We start from the raw sequence: 23,157 nt of genomic DNA, 5'->3' as shown, positions 1-23,157 counted from the left end.
GGCACCTGTAATCCCAGCTACTTGGGAGGCTGAGGCAGGAGAATCACTTGAACCTGGGAGGCGGAGATTGCAGTGAACTGAGACTGCACCACTGTACTTCAGCCTGGGTGACAGAGTGAGACTCTGTCTCAAAATAAATAAATAAATAAAAATAATTGTTGAGACCTTTCTCATTTTCTGATTCCCTCTTTTAAGAATCCTCGTTGACTTCCACCAAGATGGCCGAATAGGAACAGTTCTGGAGCGCAGTTCCCAGTGAGAGAGACACAGAAGGCAAGTGATCTCTGCATTTCCAACCGAGGTACCAGGTTCATTTCAATGGGACTGGTTGGACAGTGGGTGTAGCCCAAGGAGGGCGAACCGGGGCAGGGTGAGGTGCTGCCCTGCCCAGGAAGTGCAACTGGACAGAGGATTGGGGACTTTACCCCTTCAGCACTCCGGTTCAGATACTGCCCTTCTCCCATGGCTGTTGCAACCCACAGTCCAGGATAACGCCACTGGGCTGAAAAGTGCTGCGAGTTACCAATACAGATCTGAGCGACAGCTTCGGCAGGCCTGGCGCCATGAGTTGTCAGCACAGATCTGGGCGGAAGTTTTGACTAGTGCCGAGAATGCCTGCCAGAGGGAACTACTCAACCCGCAGGAAGAGGGAGAGCTGAAAGCAGGGAGACAGGTCATACAGCTTGGCAGGTCCCACCCACACAAAGACCAGTAAATTGAAGCCCTCTTGCTTGAAAGTTTTGCAGCCAGCACATCAGTCCGAGATCTACCCAGAAATAGGAACATTTTTACACTGTTGGTGGGAGTGTAAATTAGTTCAACCATTGTAGAAGACACTGTGGTGCTTCCTCAAGGACCTAGAAATAGAAATTCCATTTGACTCAGCAATCCCGTTACTGGGTATATGCCCAAAGGATTATAAATCATTCTATTATAAAGACACATGCACATATATGTTCATTTCAGCACTGTTTACAATAGCAAAGACCTGGAACCAACCCAAATGCCCATCGATGATAGACTGGACAAAGAAAATGTGGCACATATACATTGTGGAATACTATGCAGCTGTGAAAAATGATGAGTTTGTGTCCTTTGTAGTGACATGGATGAATCTGGAAACCATCATTCTCAGCAAACTGACAAGAACAGAAAACCAAACACTGCATGTTCTCACTCATAAGTGGGTGTATAACAATGAAACCACACAGGCACAGGGAGGGGAACATCACACACTGGGGTCTGTTGGGGGTTGGGGGGCTAGGGGTGGGACAGCGTAGGGTGCGGAGGTTGGAGAGGGATAACACTGGGAGAAATGCCTGATGTAGGTAGGTGACGGGGGGATGGAGGTATCAAACCACCATGGCATTTGTGTACCTATGCAACAACCCTTCAAGATCGGCACATGTACCCCAGATCTAAAGTACAATTAAAAAAAAAAGAATCCTGTCTATAGTACTATTTGTAACACGTACTTTGGCACCACATACATTTCTCAAATGACTTATAAGAGCATAACTAATCTACTAACTCTCTTTGCTATAGGATCCTTGCTCTAAGATAAGCATCAATTGAACATGCTAGAACCTTGGGGAGAAAGTCCAGTAACATCATCTATTATGAAGCAAAAAGTAGAGCTAATATTTATTGAGTGGTTCTATATGTTAGCCACTGTGCTGAGGACTTTTAATGTATTATCTCCTTAAAATCCTTACAAAAATTTCGTGTGATAGGTAATATGTATTACTCCTCTCTATTAATGAAGAAACGGCGTTTAGAAAGGCTAACTCATATACCAAGAGACGTAGTTAATAAATGACGGCTGAGATCTGTAACCCACATCCTCTGATTTTGAATTTAAACTCTCCTTAAGAAATGAATTTTTTATCGACCGTGACACTTGTAGAGTTGCTACAGAGTGCCCAGGGTCCACAATGCAACCCCAGATTTGTAGATGGAGTAGTGCCTTTGACTAATAACTGTCAGAAACTGGCTCTGCAGCCGTGTTCTAGCTCTGATGTCACCATATGGCTCATATTTCTGCTCCACCAGCTGCAGGATAATAAAGAAAGGAAAGAAGGGATTGTCAGCTCCTTGACAAAAGTGAACTCTATTAACTTACCTAGAAGCAAAGCAAGAGTCTCTAAGCCCCATCTCTAGTCAGACCTTTCTCAGATAATATAATTGTTATCTCCTTTAATTGACTCTCGCAAAATTTGATCCTGTTATATGATAGAAATCTTCTGTCCGTAGGTTGTTTTTTTTTTTTAAGCAGACTCTCTGTTGCCCAGGCTGGAGGGTGCAGTAGCACAGTCTCGCTCACTGCAACCTCCACCTCCCGGGTTCAAGTGTTTCTCCTGCCTCAACCTCCTGAGTAGCTAGGACTATGGACATGCACCACCACACCTAGCAAATTTTTGTATTTTTAGTAGAGACGGGGTTTTACCATATTAATCAGGATGGTCTCAATCTCCTAACCTCGTGATCCACCTGCCTTGGCCTCCCAAAGTGCTGGGATTAGGCGTGAGCCACCACGCCCGGCCTATCTGTATTGGTTTTAAATGGCTAAATTAATGACTTTTGGAAACACAGTAACCCTTACTGAACACTAAAGCTATTGAATCAGCACTGAATATTTAAAAATCTTGATGTTCCAGGATTCTTTAATGGACTCACATAATTTCTGGATATCTTATACCAAAATAATGATGATTACATTACTTCAAAATTCTGTCCCAAATGTGGCCTTTGCCTAATTGTTATTGCTATCGTTGAACTGTTAAATCTGTAGTCAAAATTACTAAGGTGCCTGCCATACGTGATGGTAACAACATATAGGTAACACAAATAAAATCTTTAAATATAGATGCTTTGAAATTGGGATGGGTTCACACACCAGTAAACCCATTAGAGTCAAAAATGTGTTTAATACAGCTAATCTACCAAATGTCATAGCACAGCCTAGCTTACCTTAAACATGTTTGGGACACTTACGTGAGTCTTTAGTTGGGCAAAATCATCTAACACAAAGTCTATTTTATAAGAAAGTGTTCAGTATCTCATGTAATTTACGGAACACTCTACAAAAGTGAAAAACAGAATGGTTGTATGGGACCTCAAAGGACACTTTCTATTGAATGCATATCTGTTGCTCACCATTGTGAAGTCAAAAAATTGTTTAAGTAGAGCAATATTAAGTTGGGGGACCGTCTGTATATGCTTCCTTCAAAAGTTCTTCATATGTGCAAGTGTTGGTGAAGGTATTGAGCAACCAGAACTCTTATACCTTGTTGGTAAGAAAGTAAAATGATACAACCACTTTGGAAAAGTGTGTTGTTTCTTAGAAAGTTAAATATTCAGCTACCATATGATGATCCGGCTGTTCCACTCTTGGTATTTACCTAAGAGAAATGAAATCATACATCCATGCAAAGTCTTGTACGTGAAATTTGTAGCAGTTTTATTCATAAAAGCTTGAAATTGAATATAATCTAAATATCTATTACCAGGAGAATGGATACTGATTCTGGAAGCCTAACTTGCCGAATGGAGTCAGCTTCCCTTCTTTAAGCTGATCTTATAACGAGCTCCTCCATATAAAGAGATTGAAAGTCGTCATTCCCTTTCTTACAATAAGAAAAAAAGTGAACAAACTAAACATTCATAATTTTTCTTAGACCTATCAGAGATTTGATATAGCAAGACAAACCACCAGCCTGAAATCTGCAGGAAGAGGCTGACATGGAGAGTCAAGCCAAGATCAGTTTACCTGGAGCAGAAGCTACCAGAGCCATAAACTGATAGGAATATTAAATGGTTATTTTGACAAATTCCTGGAGGCTGAGTATGGACTAATATGAGCATGAGATACTCCTGGGATCCTCAGTCTTGGGGTTGTGGGGAGGGTGTTGTAGGTGGCATACTTCATGGGTTATTCCCAGACGACCCACTAGGTTCTCATGGTGGAGAGCTAAGAGAAAACTTAGTAGTAATCATTTTGAAATACTCTCAAAGCATTTTTCCCTTAAAAAAATCTACTCTTCATGAGAAAAGGACTTTACCAGAGTCTTATGAGTTTAGGAGAGGGGCAATTCCTCAACTTAGGCCCTGCTATCCTTCCCGTCTCACCTGGATGAAAAAAGCTAAGAAACATTTGTGAAGGTCTCAGCCCAGGGACAAAGGTCCATTAGTAGAATGAGATTTAATCATAGGGTTATAGACTGCTTTCCCTTCCCATCATTTACCACCACATCAGCAGGGGTCCAGGACATCAGTGGATAACAGCTGAAAGAGCTGAAGGCAGATACTTTATGTAACAAAGTGCTCTTAGGGAAACTCAAGCCAACAGAGATAAAAATATGGACTTTAAAGGAAACTGGCCTCAGATACTTACAGCTATAACAAAGAGTAACCACAGCATAACTCCTCCAGATAAACATAAACCCTCACACTAATAGCCTATTTACCTCTGTTATTAGTATCTAATTCATCATGTCCTGCTTTCATTAAGGCACACTAGGAGACGAGAAAAAAACAATCTCAAGAGACAAAACAAGTATCAGAACCAGACTCAGATATGACACAGTTTTAGAACTGTCTCACCAGGAATTTAAACTATCTATAATTAATATGTTAAAGGCTAGAATGGGAAAAGCAGGCAACATGCAAGAACTTATGGGTAATATAAACAGAGAGTGGAAAGCTTTAAAAATGAATCGAAAGGAAATGTTAAAAAATTTAAATGGCTTCATTAATAGATTGGGCATGGCCAAAGAAATAAACTTGAAGACATATCCATAGAAATTTCCCAAACAGCAATGCAAAAAGAAAAAAAAGAGCAGAATATCCAAGACCGTGTGATGGTTTCAAGAGATGTAACATATGAGTAATTGGGAGAAAAAGAAAGAGAGAACGAAGCAAATGAAACATTTGAAGTAAAAATGGATGAAAGTTTTTCAAAATGAATGACAGATGCCAAAGAACAGATAAGTAAATTACAATATATTAAGGGAAGGGAGGGAGAAATTGGGAATATCCTATTATAATACAGCCACACTGCCCATGAAGCATGCTGCAGGGATGCCCAATCTTTTGGCTTCCATGGGCCATGTTAGAAGAACTGTCTTGGGCTGCACATAAAATACATTAACAATAGCTGATGAGCTAAAAAAAAAAAAAAAGAAGCAAAAAAAAAAAAAAAACCTCACAATGTTTTAAGAAAGTTTACAAATTTGTGTTGGGCTGCATTCAAAGCCATCCTGGGCCACGTGCCACTCACAGACTGTGGATTGGACAAGCTTAGTATAGTGTTACTTGAAAGGGATTTAGATTAGTTGCAAATGCATAGTGCAAACACTGGGGAAACCACTAAAGAAATTTTGAAAAGAACTATGATTGATATGCTAAGAAAGAAGAAGTAAAATCATATGAAATTTTCAATGAACCAGAGAAAGCAGAAAAAGAGGAGAAGGGAAAAAAGAAACAAATAATGAGTGCAAGGAAGACAGTTACAAACAAATAAAGGGATAAAATAATTGGAGTTTAACCATTCAACAGTCATCTAGTCAGCAATAGAAAGAATCAGCTGCTGATACAGGCAACAACATGGCTGTATCTCAAAATAATAATGCTGAGTGAAAGGAGCCAGATTTCCCCAAAAGAATCTATACTTAATTTTTCCATGTATATAAAATTCTACAAAATTCGAACCAATCTAGAGTAATAGAAAGCTGAATCAGTAGGGCCCTGGAGAATTCTTAGCTAAGCATTTTATTATGGACATATAATGACTATGGCATTAACTTGATGGGATTTTTCTATGTGCATGTACAGAATAGTAAAACTTGGGTTTGAAAACACCATGGGCCGTGCATCTGTTTTATCTGTTGAACTCAAAAGCTTGGAGGCAGAACAGTTTCTTGCATGCCATGGCTAAACTAAGTCCCGGGACTGAATATGGAGAGAATGTGAATTGTTGAGTTGCGTATAAAAGAAAATTAGACTCAAAAGAAATTATCTTCTGGGAATATTTGAGCCATATTGAAGCTAGTATTTTAGGTGTAGAATACATTATCTTTGTAAAACCAGCCAACAATGCAGTGATTTAAAAATTTTTACTCAACTGATGCTGTTTAAACTGGCATATTCTGTTTGTTGTATAGGTGTTTCCTTTGAATATGTTCAGATATTTAAACCACAAAGAGGCAAGATCATGCCATATCATTCATGGAGAAGATGTCAGTACTAAAGCTTGATGAGAAGAAACATGAGAATTTGTAAAAGCAGTTTTCTGTAACCAACATGCTGTTGCCATACCCTCCCGACTTCATTATTACTGGAAAAAAATTCCCTCTCTTTTTTAAATCTAAAATATTTTTGGCACCTTGTGCTCTCAGATAAGCGTATTAAGTTACTTTTCAACGTGAATCTTCACTACAATCTAATATTAGCAAGGATCTTCAAGACCATGGGGTTCCAGCATTAGATGGATCTTGAGTTGAGTTGGTCTAGTAACAGAGGTAGAGCCAATGGACAAAACACCTGAGGGATCCACTAGAGGGCAGCAAAGTGTAAATGACATTTAAATTTGCTCCCAGAAAGGCTAATGTTATCAAAAACATTTGAATTGCAAATAAGATTTCATGAATGCAAAAAACTCAAATTAGATTAGGGGTGTACAGTGTTTCTCTTTTCCTGGAATTAGTAGTCAAAGAGACATGAGATGGAAGAGCAAAATGAAAATCAAACAGGTTCTAGTCTCAGCTCTTTTTACTGATTGTGTGATTTGGGGCAACCTAGAATTTGCTTCTCTGGTCCACTTCTATGACACAGATTTGCACAAAATGATTATTAAAGTTCTTTTCAACTATAAAATGATTAATAAATATGATTAATAAATATGATTTTATTTATGATTCTTTCTCAGCCCCTTTAAAATCTTTTTTTTTTTTTTTTTTTTTTTTTTTGAGACGGAGTTTCGCTCGTTACCCAGGCTGGAGTGCAATGGCGCGATCTCGGCTCACCGCAACCTCCGCCTCCTGGGTTCAGGCAATTCTCCTGCCTCAGCCTCCTGAGTAGCTGGGATTACAGGCACGCGCCACCATGCCCAGCTAATTTTTTGTATTAGTAGAGACGGGGTTTCACCATGTTGACCAGGATGGTCTCGATCTCTTGACCTCGTGATCCACCCGCCTCGGCCTCCCAAAGTGCTGGGATTACAGGCTTGAGCCACCGCGCCCGGCCTAAAATCTTTTTGATTAGACTCTCAGATTATTTGATCAACCATAACTTGCCATTAATGGAGCGTGTTTGGAAATCACCACCACTATTTCATAAAAAATTTAGATCCCTCAAATGCATTGATTTACCTTTTTGAAAAAAATCTTCTTAATAAAATGACATATATATAATCTAGTGACAATAGTTATTGCAACATCTTCTGGAATAAAAACTTGCATTATTTAAACTATCAATGCAATTTTTTATTTTAGAAACAGAAAAATTAAAACCCATTGATTTGCTTTCTTGAAAAAATTCTATGTAATAAAATGACAGGTATATAATGTAGTGACAATAGTTATTGCAACATCTTCTGGAATAAAAACTTGTGTTATTTAAACTATCAATGCATTTTTTTATTTTTAAAATGGAAAAATTAAAACCCTCAATGATATTATACATAGCCAAGGGTTGTATTCACTCTCCATTCATTTTCCTTTTAAAGTGCTACATATGTGAACTCATTAGTAGTTACCCTACCAAAATTCCAAAATCATGAAGATGGTTATACATAAAAAATGAATGTTGGCTTGAGGGCCAAGGAAATATTGACTGATTAATAGAAGAGCACGTGTTAGATCTGAACTACTGTATGTCATCATTCATTTGGTCAACCACTGCAAGCTTCTGGATGTGGCTGATTTTTATAGAGTCACAGAATTCACAGTATTCTTCACAGTTGTTCAATGGTCATCATTATAAATACACATCACAATAACTCTGATTTGTGACTGAAATAGAAAATCTTTTCTTTTTTTCTTCGAACTTTGTATAATATTTATTTTTGTCAAACTCTTTTCTAAATAACAGTTTTAATGAACATGAATGGATAAAACTGTGAACAATTTTAATAAAGCAGAAACTGGCCAGGCATGGTGGCTCACGCCTATAATCCTAGCACTTTGGGAAGCCAAGGTGGGATGAAAGCTTGAGTTGGGTGGTAGAGGGTGCAGTGAGCTATGACGGCACCACTGCACAGCAGCCTGGGTGACAAGTGAGGTCTGGTTTCTAAAAGAAAAAATGAAAATAAAGCAGAAACCATTTCTCAATCCACACTGATAATGGAGTCATATCTAATGCCATGCTGTGTATTTAAATATTTTCAAATTTTTAACCCTCATTTAGGATGCATTTTCTATTTGCATATAAAAAAGGAAGAAAAATACCTTGCTGGCAGGGAATTCAAGGGATGAAGGAAAATCATCCTTTAAAACAGAATTGTTAAATCTATAATTCTTATCAGAAGCCAGAGGTAAAACCCTGTTCCAGCAGATTAGCTTACCTGGTTACCATAAGGCTGACACCCATTTCTATGATTCTGAAGCCAGTTAGCTTCCTCGTCAGACTCTTAGACCCATCAGCTCATCACAATGCCTGAAGTTATTAGCACGAGATAATAAATTATCCATTTCAGTCAATTTGGTTTTTCACCAAAAGCAAGGTGAGGAATGCAAGGAGACACCAACTTTAGAGTTAACAATTTCACAGAGAAGTCGCACCATCTCGCAACTTTAATAGCGAGCCGTTTAGACACTGCGATATTACTGATATTACTTACTTATGTAAGAGTAATGAGTGAAATACTGATTGTCTAGGTTCAAATTCTGACTCTGCTCTTTATTATGTGCCTCAAAATTCTCATCTGTAAATGGGCATAGTAGTACCTCCTTTTGGGAGTTAAGACATAAATTAACACTTGTAAAACTAGTTATTATTATTATACTTATTTGCAGACAGGGTCTCACTCCGGTTGCCCAGGTTGGAGTGCAGTGGCGCGATCTCTTTTCACTGCAGCCTCGACCTCCCAGGCTCAGGTGATCCTTCTGTCTCAGCCCCGGAGTAGCTAGAACTACAGGTGCGCGCCAAAACGCCCGGCTAAATTTTGTATTTTTTATGGAGACGCAGTCTTGGCATGTTGCCCAATCTGATCTCCAACTCCTGGGCTCCAGCGATCTGCTTGCCTCGGCCTCCCAAAGTGCCAGGATTACAGGCATGAACCGCTGCGCCTAGCCCATTATAATTATTATTAAGCTTAGAAAATGGTTTCATTTTCTCCAGTGCTTTTCCGGTAAGATATAGCTAGGAGTATCAGACTGGCGTTCTAACTAATAATTCACTGTTGATCTTGAACAAATCACTTCACCTTTATTGGCCTCATTTTCTTATCTGGGGTCTTAAAATGCTTCAAAAGTAAATGCTCCGAGGTGGTTCGATGCATGTTGTGGAATGCACCAATTTTAAAATAAGGTGATTGGAGCAAATAGATCGCGGAGACACTTTCTAGTTCTAACATTTCATGTGATTATTTTCCAGGAGTGTGTGGTACATATGATATGCAAATGGCTGTCTATGTTGGGAAACACGGCACAACACCATTCCATTTGCTAAAAAGAATTCTGGCGGTATCTATGGAAAATATCATTACGGGGATACTTAATCTAGAGTCATCTCTACCAGTGTTGAAATGAAACAGGCCTGATGAGAACAACAAATACACGTTTATTTTATTCAACTCGGTAGTCAGTGTCGGGAGTGTCCTGGGAAGGCCGGGCCCTCAGAGCAGCAGGAGGGCGCCCAGTGGCAGCTCCCCCTGGCCCAGCAGGCGGCCCCGCTCCCGGCCGCGGCCCTCGTCCCGAGCCTTGACACGAACCGCCAGGCGGCGCACCTCGTCCTCCGAGAGGCCGTCGAAGCAGAAGTCCTGGTCCAAGGCAGCCTTGCGGCTGCGCCCCACGACGGCGCTGCATTGCTGGCGCGCGGTGCCCGGCGGCCGCAGTACGAGGCTGAGGCGGCAGCGGACGGCGCGGGGCACGGGGACGCCTCCGGCCAGGCCCTCGGCGCGGAGCAGCCGGAGGCGGAGGCGCCCGGTTCCCGGACAGTACTCGGCGGCCAGGCGCAGGGCGTCGCCGGCGCGGCCTAGAGCCACGGTGCCCTCGGCCTCCAGGCGCTCGGGAAGCGGGGCCCGGGAAGACGGCGGGCCCGCGGAGGGGGCCCGGGCCGGGGACTGGGAGCCTGCGCGGCGCTCCTCGTCCTCGTTGCCGCTGGAGACGGAGCGGGCGCGGGCCCGGCGGCGACTCCTCCCCGCCCGCAGCGCGCGGCTCAGCAGCCCGTTGGGGGCGCGCAGGAGGCGGCAGCCGCGGGGCCGCGGGGTGAGAGCGTCCCGGGGTGGGCGGGGACCGCCGGCGGTTGCCGGGGTGGCCGGGAGCGGAGCTCGCGGGCCGCTCAGGGTCCCCAGGGGGGCGTCCGGGCCGCCGCCGCCGCCGCCGCCGTAGGTGTGGGCCCGGGGCCGGGGCGCGGGCGGACCCCCGAGCAGGAGCGACTCTTTGCGGCGCGTGTGCGGGCTCTCCAGCAGCGCGCAGAAGCCGTAGGCAGTGCGCACACGCGGCAGATGCGGCAGCGACAGCGCGGCCTGCGAGCGCGGGTCCCAGTCCGTGTGGCCGGCGCCTTCGTCTCTCCCCGCTTCTTCACTCCAAGAATTCCGGAGCGCAGCCAAGGCCAGGCGGGGCGCGAGCCGCGGCGGAATGCAGAACTCGGGGATGCGGTCCGGAGTGAGCACGTTTGCGCACGCGGCGGTGGTGAGAGACCTGGCTCTGCCGGCCCGACCCGGGGGAAGCCAGTCCCCGCCCCGCCGAAGGCACTCAGGGCCCAAGCGGAGTCGCTCCAGGCACCACATCTGGCCACCCTCTGCTGGAGCCTGTCTGCCTGCAAAGCACAAAGGTTCAAGGATTGTCAGAGCAAGCCCCGCAGGGTGCAGAAATTCCTGTCTCTTTTCTTCTATTAATACTTTCGGAGTATTTCTTCCTGCCTTTCCCGAAACAAGGCAAACTGCTCTGCATGCCGCTATTGCAAACTGTTTTTCAGTGATCGAAAAAGAGTTGTTTTTCTCTTGTCCTGTCTGAACTCTACTGTAATACACACTTCAGAGCTTGTTTTATTCTTTATCCGCCCTCGCTGGCCTAAGGCAGAGGAGGTTCACAAAATGCTGGATTGTAACTTCAGTCGCTCTGTTCTCTGTGCCAACGATTGCCTTGCTATGCGCTATCGTTTCCTGACTCTCTGGAGTATAGTAGTCTAGTCCTCAGCTAGAATTAAAGTAATTATTATTCCTTCCAGAATACTGTGGCTTGTTCTCCCTTTGCAGAGGCAAAGAGCCTCAGACGAATCCCCCGGGGAATTAAGCAAGCTGATAGGTCCCTCCTAAAGTACCTGGAGTCCTGCGTCAGATGGGTCTCTGCACTTTTCTGCCTGGTACACCGACCAGGAGAGGAGACGTGCTTAGCTGCTGGGAAATTCAAAGCGCGCGCGGTGGGGTTCGGCACAAGTGTTCAAGGACAGCCGGCCTGAGCTTTTATGCCTGCTGCTGGGAGCGCTTGGCAGTGGGCCGAACAGAGGGGCGCTGCCTGGTAACCTGACGCCAGGCCCTCCTCTGTCCCTCTGCCACGTGGCTGGATTTGCTGAGCAAGGTCTGGAGACCTAGTTCTTTCTCCGGCTTCAGGTGGAGGTGTTTTCCTCGGAAACCCCGAGCAGGTTTCTGTTTCCTCACATGCAAAATGGTGTTAAGTCTCTACTATACCGAAGAGTCACTGTGAGGATCGACGGGCGTAGTGAATGTGAACGCGTATTAGTACCCGACGTCCACCATTAAAATGAAGATGAGTCCGGTTTGTCTTATTCTTGCCTAATACCCTTCCCGAAATCCAGCTACCAGTTGCCCAGCTTTCAAAGTTCTTTACTTGCTTTCCGGTTTTCAGTTCTGATTTTAGATGTTCTTCTCTGACTGTAAACCACTCGGGGTCAGGGGGAACATTTCATATCTTGATCAGGGTGGAGTTACAGAGGTGTATCCATATGTAAAAAAAAAATCAACTAGTGTACACTTAAGATTAGAGCACTTTATTGTGTGTACGTTATACATCAATTGAAAAAATGCAACCTAATTCTTAAGCCATGTGTGCTGATTTTTTTAATTGGGAAAATATACGCTTGCATATATCTGGGCAGTTGGAATCACCCTTTCGAGGCGCCCTGACCACATCTGACCTTTCTAGGCTGTGCCCACCAGAGAGATCCTTTTCCCTCCTTTTGAAAACTAACCTGTGTTCATTTTGTAACAGAGCTGCTTCCAGTTAGCTCCGGCTGAAAGAGAGCTGAGGCATTTTGTTCAGCATTTGGGTGTATGATATTTCTGCCTAATATCCTGCCTTGCAAATTATTCACTTATCTAAATAATGTTTAATGAATTAAATTGAATTCATGCAAAAGTGTCTTCAGGATAGGGCATGTGCATTTTGTTTCCAGGACGCACAGGCGCTGTGCTAGTCTGTAGAACTGTCACAGAAACCCTGCCTATTCAGATCATCCTTATTTTATGGATGAAAACTAAGACTCAGAAATCAAGTCACTCAATGTCACATAATGATGGGAAATAGAGGAAATAATACCTACTGATGGGTATAAATGAGCTGTTTTTGGAATTAATATAATAATGTAAAATATTTTGCACCATGCCTGTAACGTGGTAAGTGCTAAATACATAGAAGTGTTTATTATTTTTAATAAAGAGAAAAGGAAGGTTGTAAAGGATAGTGGTTAAGAAAACTGGATCTGAAATCAGATCTACTGTTAATGCCACAATGGTGGCTGTGTGACCTTGAGCAAGTTACTTAACCTTTCTAGCCACAGTATCAAATTTAAAATTCTTAATAGTATCAACCTATAGGGTTATCATGAGTATAAAGATAATGCATATGAAGAGGTTTGCATAGCACCTGCTATGCACCGTGTCACATATAATATTATTACAGAAGAGAGCAAATGCTCATTAGTTTATTCATTCAAAGCAATATGTACTGCGTGAGTGTTTTCTGGGTTCCAGCCACCAGGCTAGGCAAGTGGATACAAGTTGGCTGTACAAGATCATATCAGCTATGTAAATCCATAATGATGGAATAAAATGATAAGAGTAAACTAATTGAATTCCATCTAGGTGAGGCAGACATGAGAAGAGACTACTGAACAGTACTTACCTTTTATTTTTTAGACTGGGTCTCACTCTTGCCCAGGCTGAAGTACAGTGGTACAATCTTGGCTCCTGGTTCACTGCAATCTCTGCTTCCCAGGCTCAAGCAATCCTCCAACCTCAGCCTCCCAAGTAGCTGAGACTACAGTAATGAGCCACCATGCTAATTTTTTTTTTTTTTAGAGACAGTTTCAACATGTTGAGCAGGCTGGTCTTGAACAAAGTGACCCGCCCACCTCAGCCTCCCAAAGTGCCAGGATTATAGGTGTGAGCCACCGTACTTGGCCTGAACATTACTTATATGTTTAGTCTAAGCGGCAGGATTGGTGGGTCTCTGGATTTACTGTGCCCTTGACTAGCTATGTCTTCTTCTTATTATTATTATTAATTTTTGAGATGGGGCTCACTCTGATACCTAGGCTGGAGTGCAGTGGCACAGTCATGGACACTTCAACCTCAACTTCCCAGGCTCAGGCAATTCTCCCATGTCACCAACCTAAGTAGCTGGGACTATAGGCATGTACCACCACCCGGCTAATTTTTGTATTTTTTATAGACATGGGTTTTTGCCATGTTGTCCAGGCTTGTCTCAAACTCCTGGGCTCAAGAGATCCTCCCAAAGTGCTGGAATTACAGGTATGAGCCACTAAGCCCAGCCTACTTCTTTATCTTGATATCACCTCTACTCTTTGCCGAAATTCTTGGGCCAGGGCTAAATCTATGGTAAAAGTTTTAGCAAATTATATAGTTGAGGGTCATGTGCATGTGTTCTGACTCAGCTTTTCTCAGGAAACAAGATGTTGGTGGCCCTGTGAGAGCCCTTGCTTGGTTAAAGTGATTAGGAGCACAGATCAGAGTTTACAGTCTGAGAACTTGGCTGAAAAGTTGTTAAGCAAGTTAATGAACCTGTTTGAGCTCAAGTTATAAAATGAGGTTGATAATTCCGAACACTTAAGATTGTTGTGAGGGTTAAAAAGATATGCATGAAAATGCTTGGTTGGCAGTTAAGCGCTGGCTAGCAGTTAGCTGTTATTATTACTATAATTGCTTGGCCAGGGATTAGCTGATTCACACATGGATTCCTTTAAAAACATTTTTCTCCTCAGGCAAGCAAAGAAGATTTACTTTGTTTTTATTAATGATTCACTTTCTTTAGTAACACCTTAAAAGCATTTCCTGTACATGATTTCTTAAAAATAGCAGAGATTTGCCCTTGCATGGCTGGTCCCTGTGACCCCATTAAGCCTATGTTTTACTTAACTCGGAAGTATGAGCTAGCCACCCAGTACTTGGGAGGATGTGTAACGAGTGCCTGGAACATACAGATCTACTTAGAGGAAGCTCACAGCTGTAGCTGTGGGAACATCCAGTATTGGAGCTGGAAAACAATTCTGTAAAGTAAGCATAAATAGACCACACACCATCAAGACAAGAGGTGCTCTCAGAGTAAAAGGAAATCAAACATTTTAAGGCCGGGCGCGGTGGCTCACGCCTATAATCCCAGCACTTTGGGAGGCCGAGGCGGGTGGATCACGAGGTCAAGAGATCGAGACCATCCTGGTCAACATGGTGAAACCCCGTCTCTACTAAAGATACAAAAAATTAGCTGGGCACGGTGGCGCGTGCCTGTAATCCCAGCTACTCAGGAGGCTGAGGCAGGAGAATTGCCTGAACCCAGGAGGCGGAGGTTGTGGTGAGCCGAGATCGCGCCATTGCACTCCAGCCTGGGTAACAAGAGCGAAACTCCGTGTCAAACAAACAAACAAAACAAAACATTTTAAAGCACACTTGCAAAAATACAGGAGGTTGAGCATCAAGGAAAGCAAGAAGAGAGTTTACAGCCAATAAAATACTAGTGTTCTGAGTTAGGCATCTTGTTCAACACAGCTAGAGTATGGAGTACTGGGAAAGAATACAGAGCAGGGAGTCAGGACGCTAGGGTTTGCGTTTTCACTCTGACAGTCACTAACTTGTGGGACTTTGGGCAAACCTTAAATTCTCCCTGGCACTCAGTGTCTCCATCTGTCAACTGAGGGGGTTGGATTAGCCAGATGGTCCTCCCTCTGGCTTTAACATTCTGCTGTCCACTCCCTTGCTTTCTCCTAGTTAACCTCCCTAACTTTTCCTGCAGTCCATGGTATCATGGCTTATACTCTAGCTTTCTCCTCCCTTTTCTTTTTCCCCCAGATTCCTTTTGCTTTTCTCTAGAAACTCTAGGGTTGGGGAATAGGATATGGGTGGTGGTTAGTGTGGATATTGTTTTTTAAACATTTTTGAGTAATTTTTAAGTGTCCCTAATTTATACTTTTGTTTTTAACAGAAATACTATTTTGCTTATCTGTTTTTATTGTTCAGTCCTTCACTGAAGTTTAGTTTTGTAATTGCCTTTGTTGTCATTCTTCCTGTTCTTAAGCCAGAATGAAGGTAAGAGCTATAATTAATGAGAATGCTCATTGTCTTCAGTTAACCTCTATATCCAAATTATTTATGATACAATGCCATACATAAGAGTGCTAATGGCGTTTCTTGACATTGGTTATAGTTTGTTTTAAATTGGGACTGCACATTTCTGAGTTCTTAAATATATATGGAAGATGCTGGGCGTCGTGGCTCATGCCTGTAATCTCAGCACTTTGGGAGGCCGAGGCGGGTGGATCACGAGGTCAAGAGATCGAGACTATCCTGGTCAACATGGTGAAACCCCGTCTCTACTAAAAATACAAAAAAAATTAGCTGGGCATGGTGGCACGTGCCTGTAATCCCAGCTACTCAGGAGGCTGAGGCAGGAGAATTGCCTGAACCCAGGAGGCGGAGGTTGCGGTGAGCCGAGATCGCGCCATTGCACTCCAGCCTGGGTAACAAAAGTGAAACTCTCTCAAAAAAAAAAAAATTAAATAATAAATAAATAAATATGGAAGATTTGGGGCATTACTTGTAAGGTTTGTTCTCGCTGAGTTAAAATGAAGAAACTCAGGCCAGCTCAAGAAGATCCAATGCGAAGGAATTTTTTCAGCCTCCCGGGTGAGGTTCTGTGATCCAACAGGAAGGGCCAGAGAAGTCGCCCGGACTCCTCTCAGACGTGGGGTTTTATAGGGAGTGGAGGCGTTTGATTGGTTGTGCCCAAGGTGAGTGGGGCCTGGATGGGACAAAATGGTGGGGAGTGGGGCCCGGATGGAACAAAATGGCAGGCAAGGAGTGGGGCCCAGATGGGACAAAATGCTATCGGGTAGGTCCTGGTGGGGCTTTTGTTCCGGGCTCCCGGTGAGGGAGGGGAGTGTGCCCGAGCTCCTGGCGAGGGGAGGGGGATGTGTTCAAGCTCCCGGCGAGGGAGAGGGGTATGTCCGAGCTCCTGGTGAGGGAAGGACGTGAGGGAGGGGTGTGTCCGAGCTTCCGGTGAGGGAAGTAGGTGTGTGCGCGAGCTCCCGGTGAGGGAGCAGGGAGCGTCCGAGCTCCCGGGGAGGCAACCGGCCTTACATTACTGAATGCACATAATCAATCCCTTAAAACATGCTGAAAATGGAAAATAGTAAAAATTTAAAGCTTTTTATACTATATGGTAATAGCATTTTTTGAACCAAAAATTTAGAGCCAAATTTTCCACCGAGTTTTTTTTTTTTCTGCCATGAACCTTTCAAAGTAAGATCTCTGATAATGACTAATAGCCCAGTGGTGATTAAACTGCATAATTACTGGAAGAGAAAAGGATGGCAGTGCTTAGGGAAGCAAAAGAAATTAATATCTGCTGTGTGATTTTGGGTAAGTCATTTAACATTCCTGAGCTTAATTTTTCTATAAAATAAAGACCATACTACTACCTGCATTAGTTATTACCTCACAGATCTTTTGTGAGGATTACACCAAAATGCCTACCTTTGCATAACAATGATATAACAGCTCACGAAATATAACTGAAACATAATAAAACTGATGTATATGAAAGCACCTTTACACATTATTCTTTCAAAATTATCACGTTATAACATAGAACTGTAAGGAATTACTGTATTAGACAAGGCATTAGTGGTCCTCACTTCTCCCAAAAGATTGTGCCTGTTGTTCCACCTGCTTGACCAAGCTATGTTTGTGCCATCTTTCCTGTTACTCATACATCCTTGCATTGGCTTCTTTCTTAAGTATTTATGGTACATGCCTTATCTCAACCAGAACATACATTGCTTCTTTACTTTCCTCTTGGTGCATAGTCAATGTGAATGTAAAAAGGAAGAGGGGGGCTGGGTGCGGTGGCTCAGGCCTGAAGTTCCAGCACTTCAGGAGGCCGAGGCAGGCGATCACCTGAAGTCCGTAGTTCGAGACTAGCCTGACCAACACGGAGAAACCCCATCTATACTAAAGAAATAAAAAATTAGCCAGGCATGGTCGTGAATGGCTGTAATCCCAGCTACTTGGGAGGCTGAAGCAGGAGAATTGCTTGAAGCTGGGAGGTGGAGGTTGCAGTGAGTTGAGATTGTGCCATTGCACTCCAGCCTGGGCAACAAGAGCAAAACTCGGTCTCAAAAACAAAAAGGAAGAGGGGATTGTTAGGGTGTATGACTAGAAAGAACCTGGAGAAAGTTTGAATAGAGTGTTCTAAACACTGGGAAGTTATTGGATGTTTTTAAGCAGGTGAGTAACTTAAGCTCACCTATGCTTTGGGAAATCAAGTCTGGTGTTCATGAGAATAGACTGGAGGAAGGAATAACTGGAGGCTAGAAAGTGAGTTTCAAGGAGATTGCCTGGCCCAGAAGGAACCCATAGAGAATTTAGGAAAGACGGCAAAACCAGAATAGACCAGTTGGACTGTTATTTTGTTGTGGACAGTGAAGAAATCCTGAGTGCTTACTAGGTATTTTGTCTGTGTGACCAGCTAGGAAAAACACATGGGTAAGGATTTATCTTTTTTTTTTTTTTCCAAGAAACATCTTATTAATGCAGTATTTATTTTTCTTTTCTCTGTCAAACCCTGAGCCAACCACGTTCCCCAGGGTACCTGGGGAGCTATAGGAAACGGAACACACAGGGCCAACCACACATGGGCAAAAGAACTATGGGACATGGAGACGGCTTCTTCACATGGCGAAGAGGATGAGAAAGGCCACCATCAAGCAAAAGAGCCCCATGGCCTCTGAGAGGGCAAAGCCCAGAATGGCTTAGGAGAAGAGCTGCTGCTTCAGAGAAGGGTTCCCGGCATAACCAATGATGAGGTTCCCACAGTCCCAATCCCAGTCCCAGAGCCGGCCACCCCAACGGCGGCAGCCCCAGCCCCGATGAACTTGGCTGCTGTGTCCATGTCCCTTGAAATGGCGCTGGTTTGGGAGCTGCGGCTAGAGACAAGTGAGGTAAGGGGATGTGAGACTGCCAAGCTTCTGGGGCTCTCATCTGTCAGTGTCTCTGGTCGTTTCAGCACCACTGCAGATAGCGAACGGCTCAGCAGCTGTGAAATGCTCTTGACCAAGGAAGGAGTGGAGACGAACTTGGAGTAGGCAGATATTATCAGGAGGTGAGGGGCTGTGGCAGGAGAGCTGCTCCCAGTGCAGAGAAGACAGAGAGGGCAGGATTCATCTTCTTAAAGAAGAGCGGTGTGTGCAGGAGTGGGAGAGGAAAGTGGATCTTGACAGTACTGGTTAGTAGTGACTGGGTCTTTCTTTGTACCTTCAATTTTATTTAAGGTACAAAGGTATTTAAGGCACAACACCAACTGTAGCCATTTTGATTTTCTTTCTTCTCCAGTGGACCTTGAATTTAAGATTTTACTTTGTGATCCTGTACAAGCCTCAGTTGTTTAAGAACAATACATGAATAGTTTCCCGGACATCACCTTGTAGCAAAGCACTTAAAATGCTGTGACTACAAGTCAGCATTTCTTAGGTTCTATTTATTGTATCTCAACAGCTTTTTGAAATACATTTTAGGAAAAAATTTCCAGTTCTCTTAAGAGGTGAACGTCAACGGGTGGTAAAATTTCACCAGGGTTGAAAGACCTTGTGGTATAAAAGCTCTGCTTTTAAGGTCGTGCTGCATCAAAGACAGTTCAATGACATAATGAAATAAAGTGATATATAAATAACAAGTAACCCATACTTAAAAAGTCACTACAACGTTTTGTTTTTTATTTCTGTAATAAGATAGGTAACTAATTAATGGCTTGTGAATTAAGAGTGAATCTTAGAGAAAGGGGAAAAGAATGAGTTTCTGACAAAACACGTATATTCAGTTTCTTATTCTATGATACCTGCCCTTTCATGTGGCTCCCCTCCTCCCACTTTTGTTTGTCTGTTTTTTGAGACGGAGTCTCACTGTGTTGCCCAGACTGGAGTGCAGTGGTGTGATTTCGGCTCACTGCAACGTTTGCCTCCTGGGGTCAAGCAAATCCCTGCCTCAGCCTCCTGAGTAGCTGGGATTACAGTTGCCTGCCACCATGCCCGGCTAATTTTTTTTGTATTTTTTAGTAGAGATGGGGTTTCATCTTCTTAGCAAGGCTTAACTCCTGACCTCGTGATCCACTCACCTCAGCCTCTCAAAGTGCTGGGATTACAGGCGTAAGCCACCACGCCGGCCCCTCCTCCCACTTTTAAATTATTTGTCATGCGCCACTGGTCCCAGCTATTCGGGAGGCGGAGGCAGGAGGATCCCTCGAGTCCAGGATGCCAAGCCTGCAGTGAGCTATGATACCGCCACTACATTCCACCCTGGGCAACAGAGCAAGACCCTGTCTGGGAAAAACAAAACAAAACAAATCCAAAAACAAAACAAAACAAAAAAACCTATGTGTTTTCAAGAATCAGAGGGCGGAGTCGAACTCTAGCAGGACAAGAACGCAGTGGGTCCTTTTCCCCACCTGATCCACAGGTACAGGGGTGGCTGCCTAGGTGACGCTCTGCGCGTACTCCTGGCCAGGCGGCTCCGGACATCGCGCTGCGGCCGGAGGTCAAAAGCAGGTGGCGGCAGGAAAGCAGAGCGGCCACAAAGATGTCCCTGTGCTCGGAAACTCTTGCCCTCACTTGTTCTTCTCGAAGGTTCTTTTTTTTCTCGTGCACGGCTGCCGAGGTAGGCCCAAGAAAACTTCTCCTCCGCGCCTCCGCTGGACCCCAAAGGGCCGGGGCTGCAGCGCCCAAGAAGCCCGGGATCACCTCCGGGTCCTCGCAGCTGCCAGCCGGGCGACTACGCGCCTGCGCACAGGCGGGGTCACGCGCGCGGCGCGGGGGCAGGCGGGCGCCGGAGGGGCTGTCATTCGCGGCGCTGGTCGCCGCCCTCAGCTGCGCCGGGCGGTTCCGGCTCCTCCCTCTCGCGCTGCCTCAGCCCCACGATGGTGCTGGAGTCGGTGGTCGCGGACTTGCTGAACCGCTTCCTGGGGGACTATGTGGAGAACCTGAACAAGTCCCAGCTGAAGCTGGGCATCTGGGGCGGTAAGCGAGGGGGGCGCGGCCGGCGGGCTGCGGGCGTTGAGGGCCCGCTCCGTCCCGGATCCTGCCCGGGCCCTGCTCCCTCCGGCGCCCGAGACTCCCCCTCCTGGTGCGGCAGGTGCTGGACGCAGGAGCCTCTGCGGACCGCTGATTCTCGGGGTCCCAGTGCCCACTCCGGCTGGGGAGACGCGGCGGGATCCCGCCTGTGCTGCCGAAATTGCCACCTTTCGCGTCCCCGAGGCCAAGCCCTGGCCCTGTTCTCCCCGCCCTGCCGGTCTCTGTGGTCCTCTCGCTGCACTCAGCGTGGTCCCTTTGGCCCCACAGCGTAAAAACAGAGCCCTGTTTCGGTACCGCTTGGAGTGAGCATGGTTGTCTGGTCATACACGCTCTAAGTGGCACTAAGGAAAAAGAAGAAGAAAATTGTATTTCGCAGTTATCTTCACTGTCATTTTACAGGGTGCAAGAACTGGGTTCCTTCTCTTTAGAATTGCCGGGTTTGGAGAGGAATAGGCAGGGGAAGACCTTTAAGAAAGGCGTGTGCGCAGGGATTCTTACTCTTAATGCTTTCAGCTCTTGATGATTTCTTCTTTTAATATTTACTTTTCCGTCAATACGAAGAGGGTTTTGAATTTTGTTTTGGAGCAATAGGGAGAAATTCAAGCCTCGATCAGCATCGTCATTAATTAGGTATCTGCTTGGTTGCATGCCTAGGAATTTATGCCAACGTTTTTATCCTGGAGATTAAGTGTATAGAAGTATTCAATGAATAGTGTGCTTAAACATGCCCTCTTCAGCAGCTTAATCGTTTGCATGAATTACGTGTTAAGTTTTGAGGACTTTGGGACTCCATAAAAGATTTGGGAATTTTGTCAGCTTTGGAGGAAAATTCAAAAAACGACTCAAACGTATGGATCTGCTTTTAATTCAAGCAGCAAATAGCTATAGACTTCCCCTGTCCATTAGGGTAACCACTAGCCACTGTAGCTGTTGAGCACTTGAGATGAGGTTAGTGCTAATTGAGACGTCCTGTTAGTATGAATTAAAACATCGTTTTGAATAAGTATTACTCCTAATGAAGTAGAAAAAACATAATACCTCAATTTTTATGTTGCTTATGTGTTGAAATAATATTTAAATATATTGGGTTAAATTAAATATAATATTAAAATGTATTTCCCCTGTTTTTAGTTTTCATTTTTTTTCTTTTTAAACCTGGCTTCTAAAATTTATAATTACATAATGTGGAACATATATTTATATGCTGTTTATAGAACCATGGGTGCTACCCTGATTTGCGGAAGAGCCTGTTTTGGTTTTTTTTGTTTTTTTTTTTCCCTTGTCTTTTTGAGACAGGGTCTGGCTCTGTTGCCTAGGCTGGAGTGCAGTGGCAACTCCTGGGCTCAAATGATCCTCCCACCCCAGCCTCCCAATGTGCTGGGATTACAGGTGTGAGCTATAGTGCCTGGCCGAGAGCCTGTTTTTCATCAGTGGCTGATGATTTGATTGGTTTACTGTGGCGTGCCCAACAATGCAATAGTCCCTTGGTATCTATGGGGAATTGGTTTCAGTATACCTGCCCATTTCAAAATCCAAGGTTGCTTAAGTCCCTTAAATAGCCTAGTATTTTTAGGTACCCTATTGCACATCTTCTGTATACCTTATCATCTCTGGATTACTTATAATAAATACCCAATTCAAGTAAATGTATGTAAATAGTTGTTCTATTGTCTTTAAACAAAGTAATTGCATTATTTTTATTGCTGAATTGATATTTTTTATTTTTTTTCCCTAAATAGTTTGATCTGCAGTTGACCTGCAGTCAGTTCGATCCGTGGATATGGAGGGCCTACTGTACATTCTTTGTTTACATCCCCCCAACACACTAAATATAATGTAAAAGAAAGGGAAGTAAAGAGACACACTTAAGGATTTAAACGTCCAGCACCTTCTGCAGAAATCATGTGTTTCTTAAGAATACTGGCAATATTATCTCCAGTGATTTCTTACAGTTTGTAAACATTTGCAATTTGAAAATGCACTGGAGTAGCAAATCTGAAATCTGAATAGGCCTAATCAATGGTGTGTTGTATTGGACAAGCCACTTACCTTACTGGGCCTTAATTTCTTTATCTTAATTTAAACTTTTATAGAAAAAATATTTTTAAATTCTGAAAACTTTAAGTCATACTGGATCATGTAATATTTTCATGTAATTACTGCCCATATTTTGATGTTACAATATTATGCCATAGTTACTTCAGACGTTTTCTTTTTAAAAAGATAAAATGTATGGATATATAGTTAAAGCTTCCCTTGCCATCAAATGTTACTCTCTTTTATGTTTAATTAGAGGTTGGACTAGGTAACATCTAAGATGATGCTAGTATTCTGTTCTTCTAATAATGGTTTTGCCATGACATCGAGGAGTACTGCTTGAAGATTTTGAACTTTTTCACAACTGAC

The 23,157-nt window shown here is 43.8% G+C and overlaps 2 protein-coding genes, 1 long non-coding RNA gene and 1 pseudogene across 7 annotated transcripts in view; 2 read left to right on the top strand and 2 right to left on the bottom strand.

Moving 5' to 3' along the window:
- The window catches only part of LOC105710692 (uncharacterized), an 85,799-nt gene extending 84,582 nt beyond the window's left edge, over positions 1-1,217 (top strand). For both annotated transcript variants that reach the window (XR_010337065.1, XR_010337064.1), the window contains exon 6: positions 196-1,217. This is a non-coding gene — a long non-coding RNA (uncharacterized LOC105710692). The remainder of the gene's footprint in view (positions 1-195) is intronic.
- An 8,615-nt stretch (positions 1,218-9,832) lies between these two features.
- Positions 9,833-10,948, bottom strand: C2CD4A (C2 calcium dependent domain containing 4A). Its single transcript, XM_064361695.1, has one exon. The coding sequence runs from the start codon at positions 10,946-10,948 to the stop codon at positions 9,833-9,835; it is 1,116 nt and encodes a 371-aa protein (XP_064217765.1).
- A 7,375-nt stretch (positions 10,949-18,323) lies between these two features.
- On the bottom strand, positions 18,324-20,522 carry LOC105710600 (ATP synthase F(0) complex subunit C2, mitochondrial-like; annotated as a pseudogene).
- Positions 20,523-20,524: 2 nt separating this feature from the next.
- VPS13C (vacuolar protein sorting 13 homolog C) overlaps positions 20,525-23,157 on the top strand; it is a 205,784-nt gene continuing 203,151 nt past the window's right edge. For 2 of the 4 annotated variants that reach the window (XM_064361368.1, XM_064361367.1), the window contains exon 1: positions 20,525-20,697. In XM_064361368.1, coding sequence (XP_064217438.1) covers positions 20,598-20,697 — 100 coding nt within the window. In that variant the 5' untranslated portion in view covers positions 20,525-20,597. The remainder of the gene's footprint in view (positions 20,698-23,157) is intronic. The other 2 variants (XM_064361370.1, XM_064361369.1) reach the window with 1 other exon arrangement.

This window comes from Aotus nancymaae, unplaced genomic scaffold, assembly GCF_030222135.1.
Source record: "Aotus nancymaae isolate 86718 unplaced genomic scaffold, 86718_ANA_hifiasm-v0.15.2.pri h1tg000041l, whole genome shotgun sequence".
Lineage (NCBI taxonomy): Eukaryota > Metazoa > Chordata > Mammalia > Primates > Aotidae > Aotus > Aotus nancymaae.
Note: the sequence above shows the minus strand (reverse complement) of the source record. Positions and strands in the feature narration are given on the sequence as shown.

Excerpts from the sequence above, each read along its gene's own strand:
- C2CD4A (XM_064361695.1), bottom strand. The coding sequence starts at position 10,948 with ATGTGGTGCCTGGAGCGACTCCGCTTGGGCCCTGAGTGCCTTCGGCGG.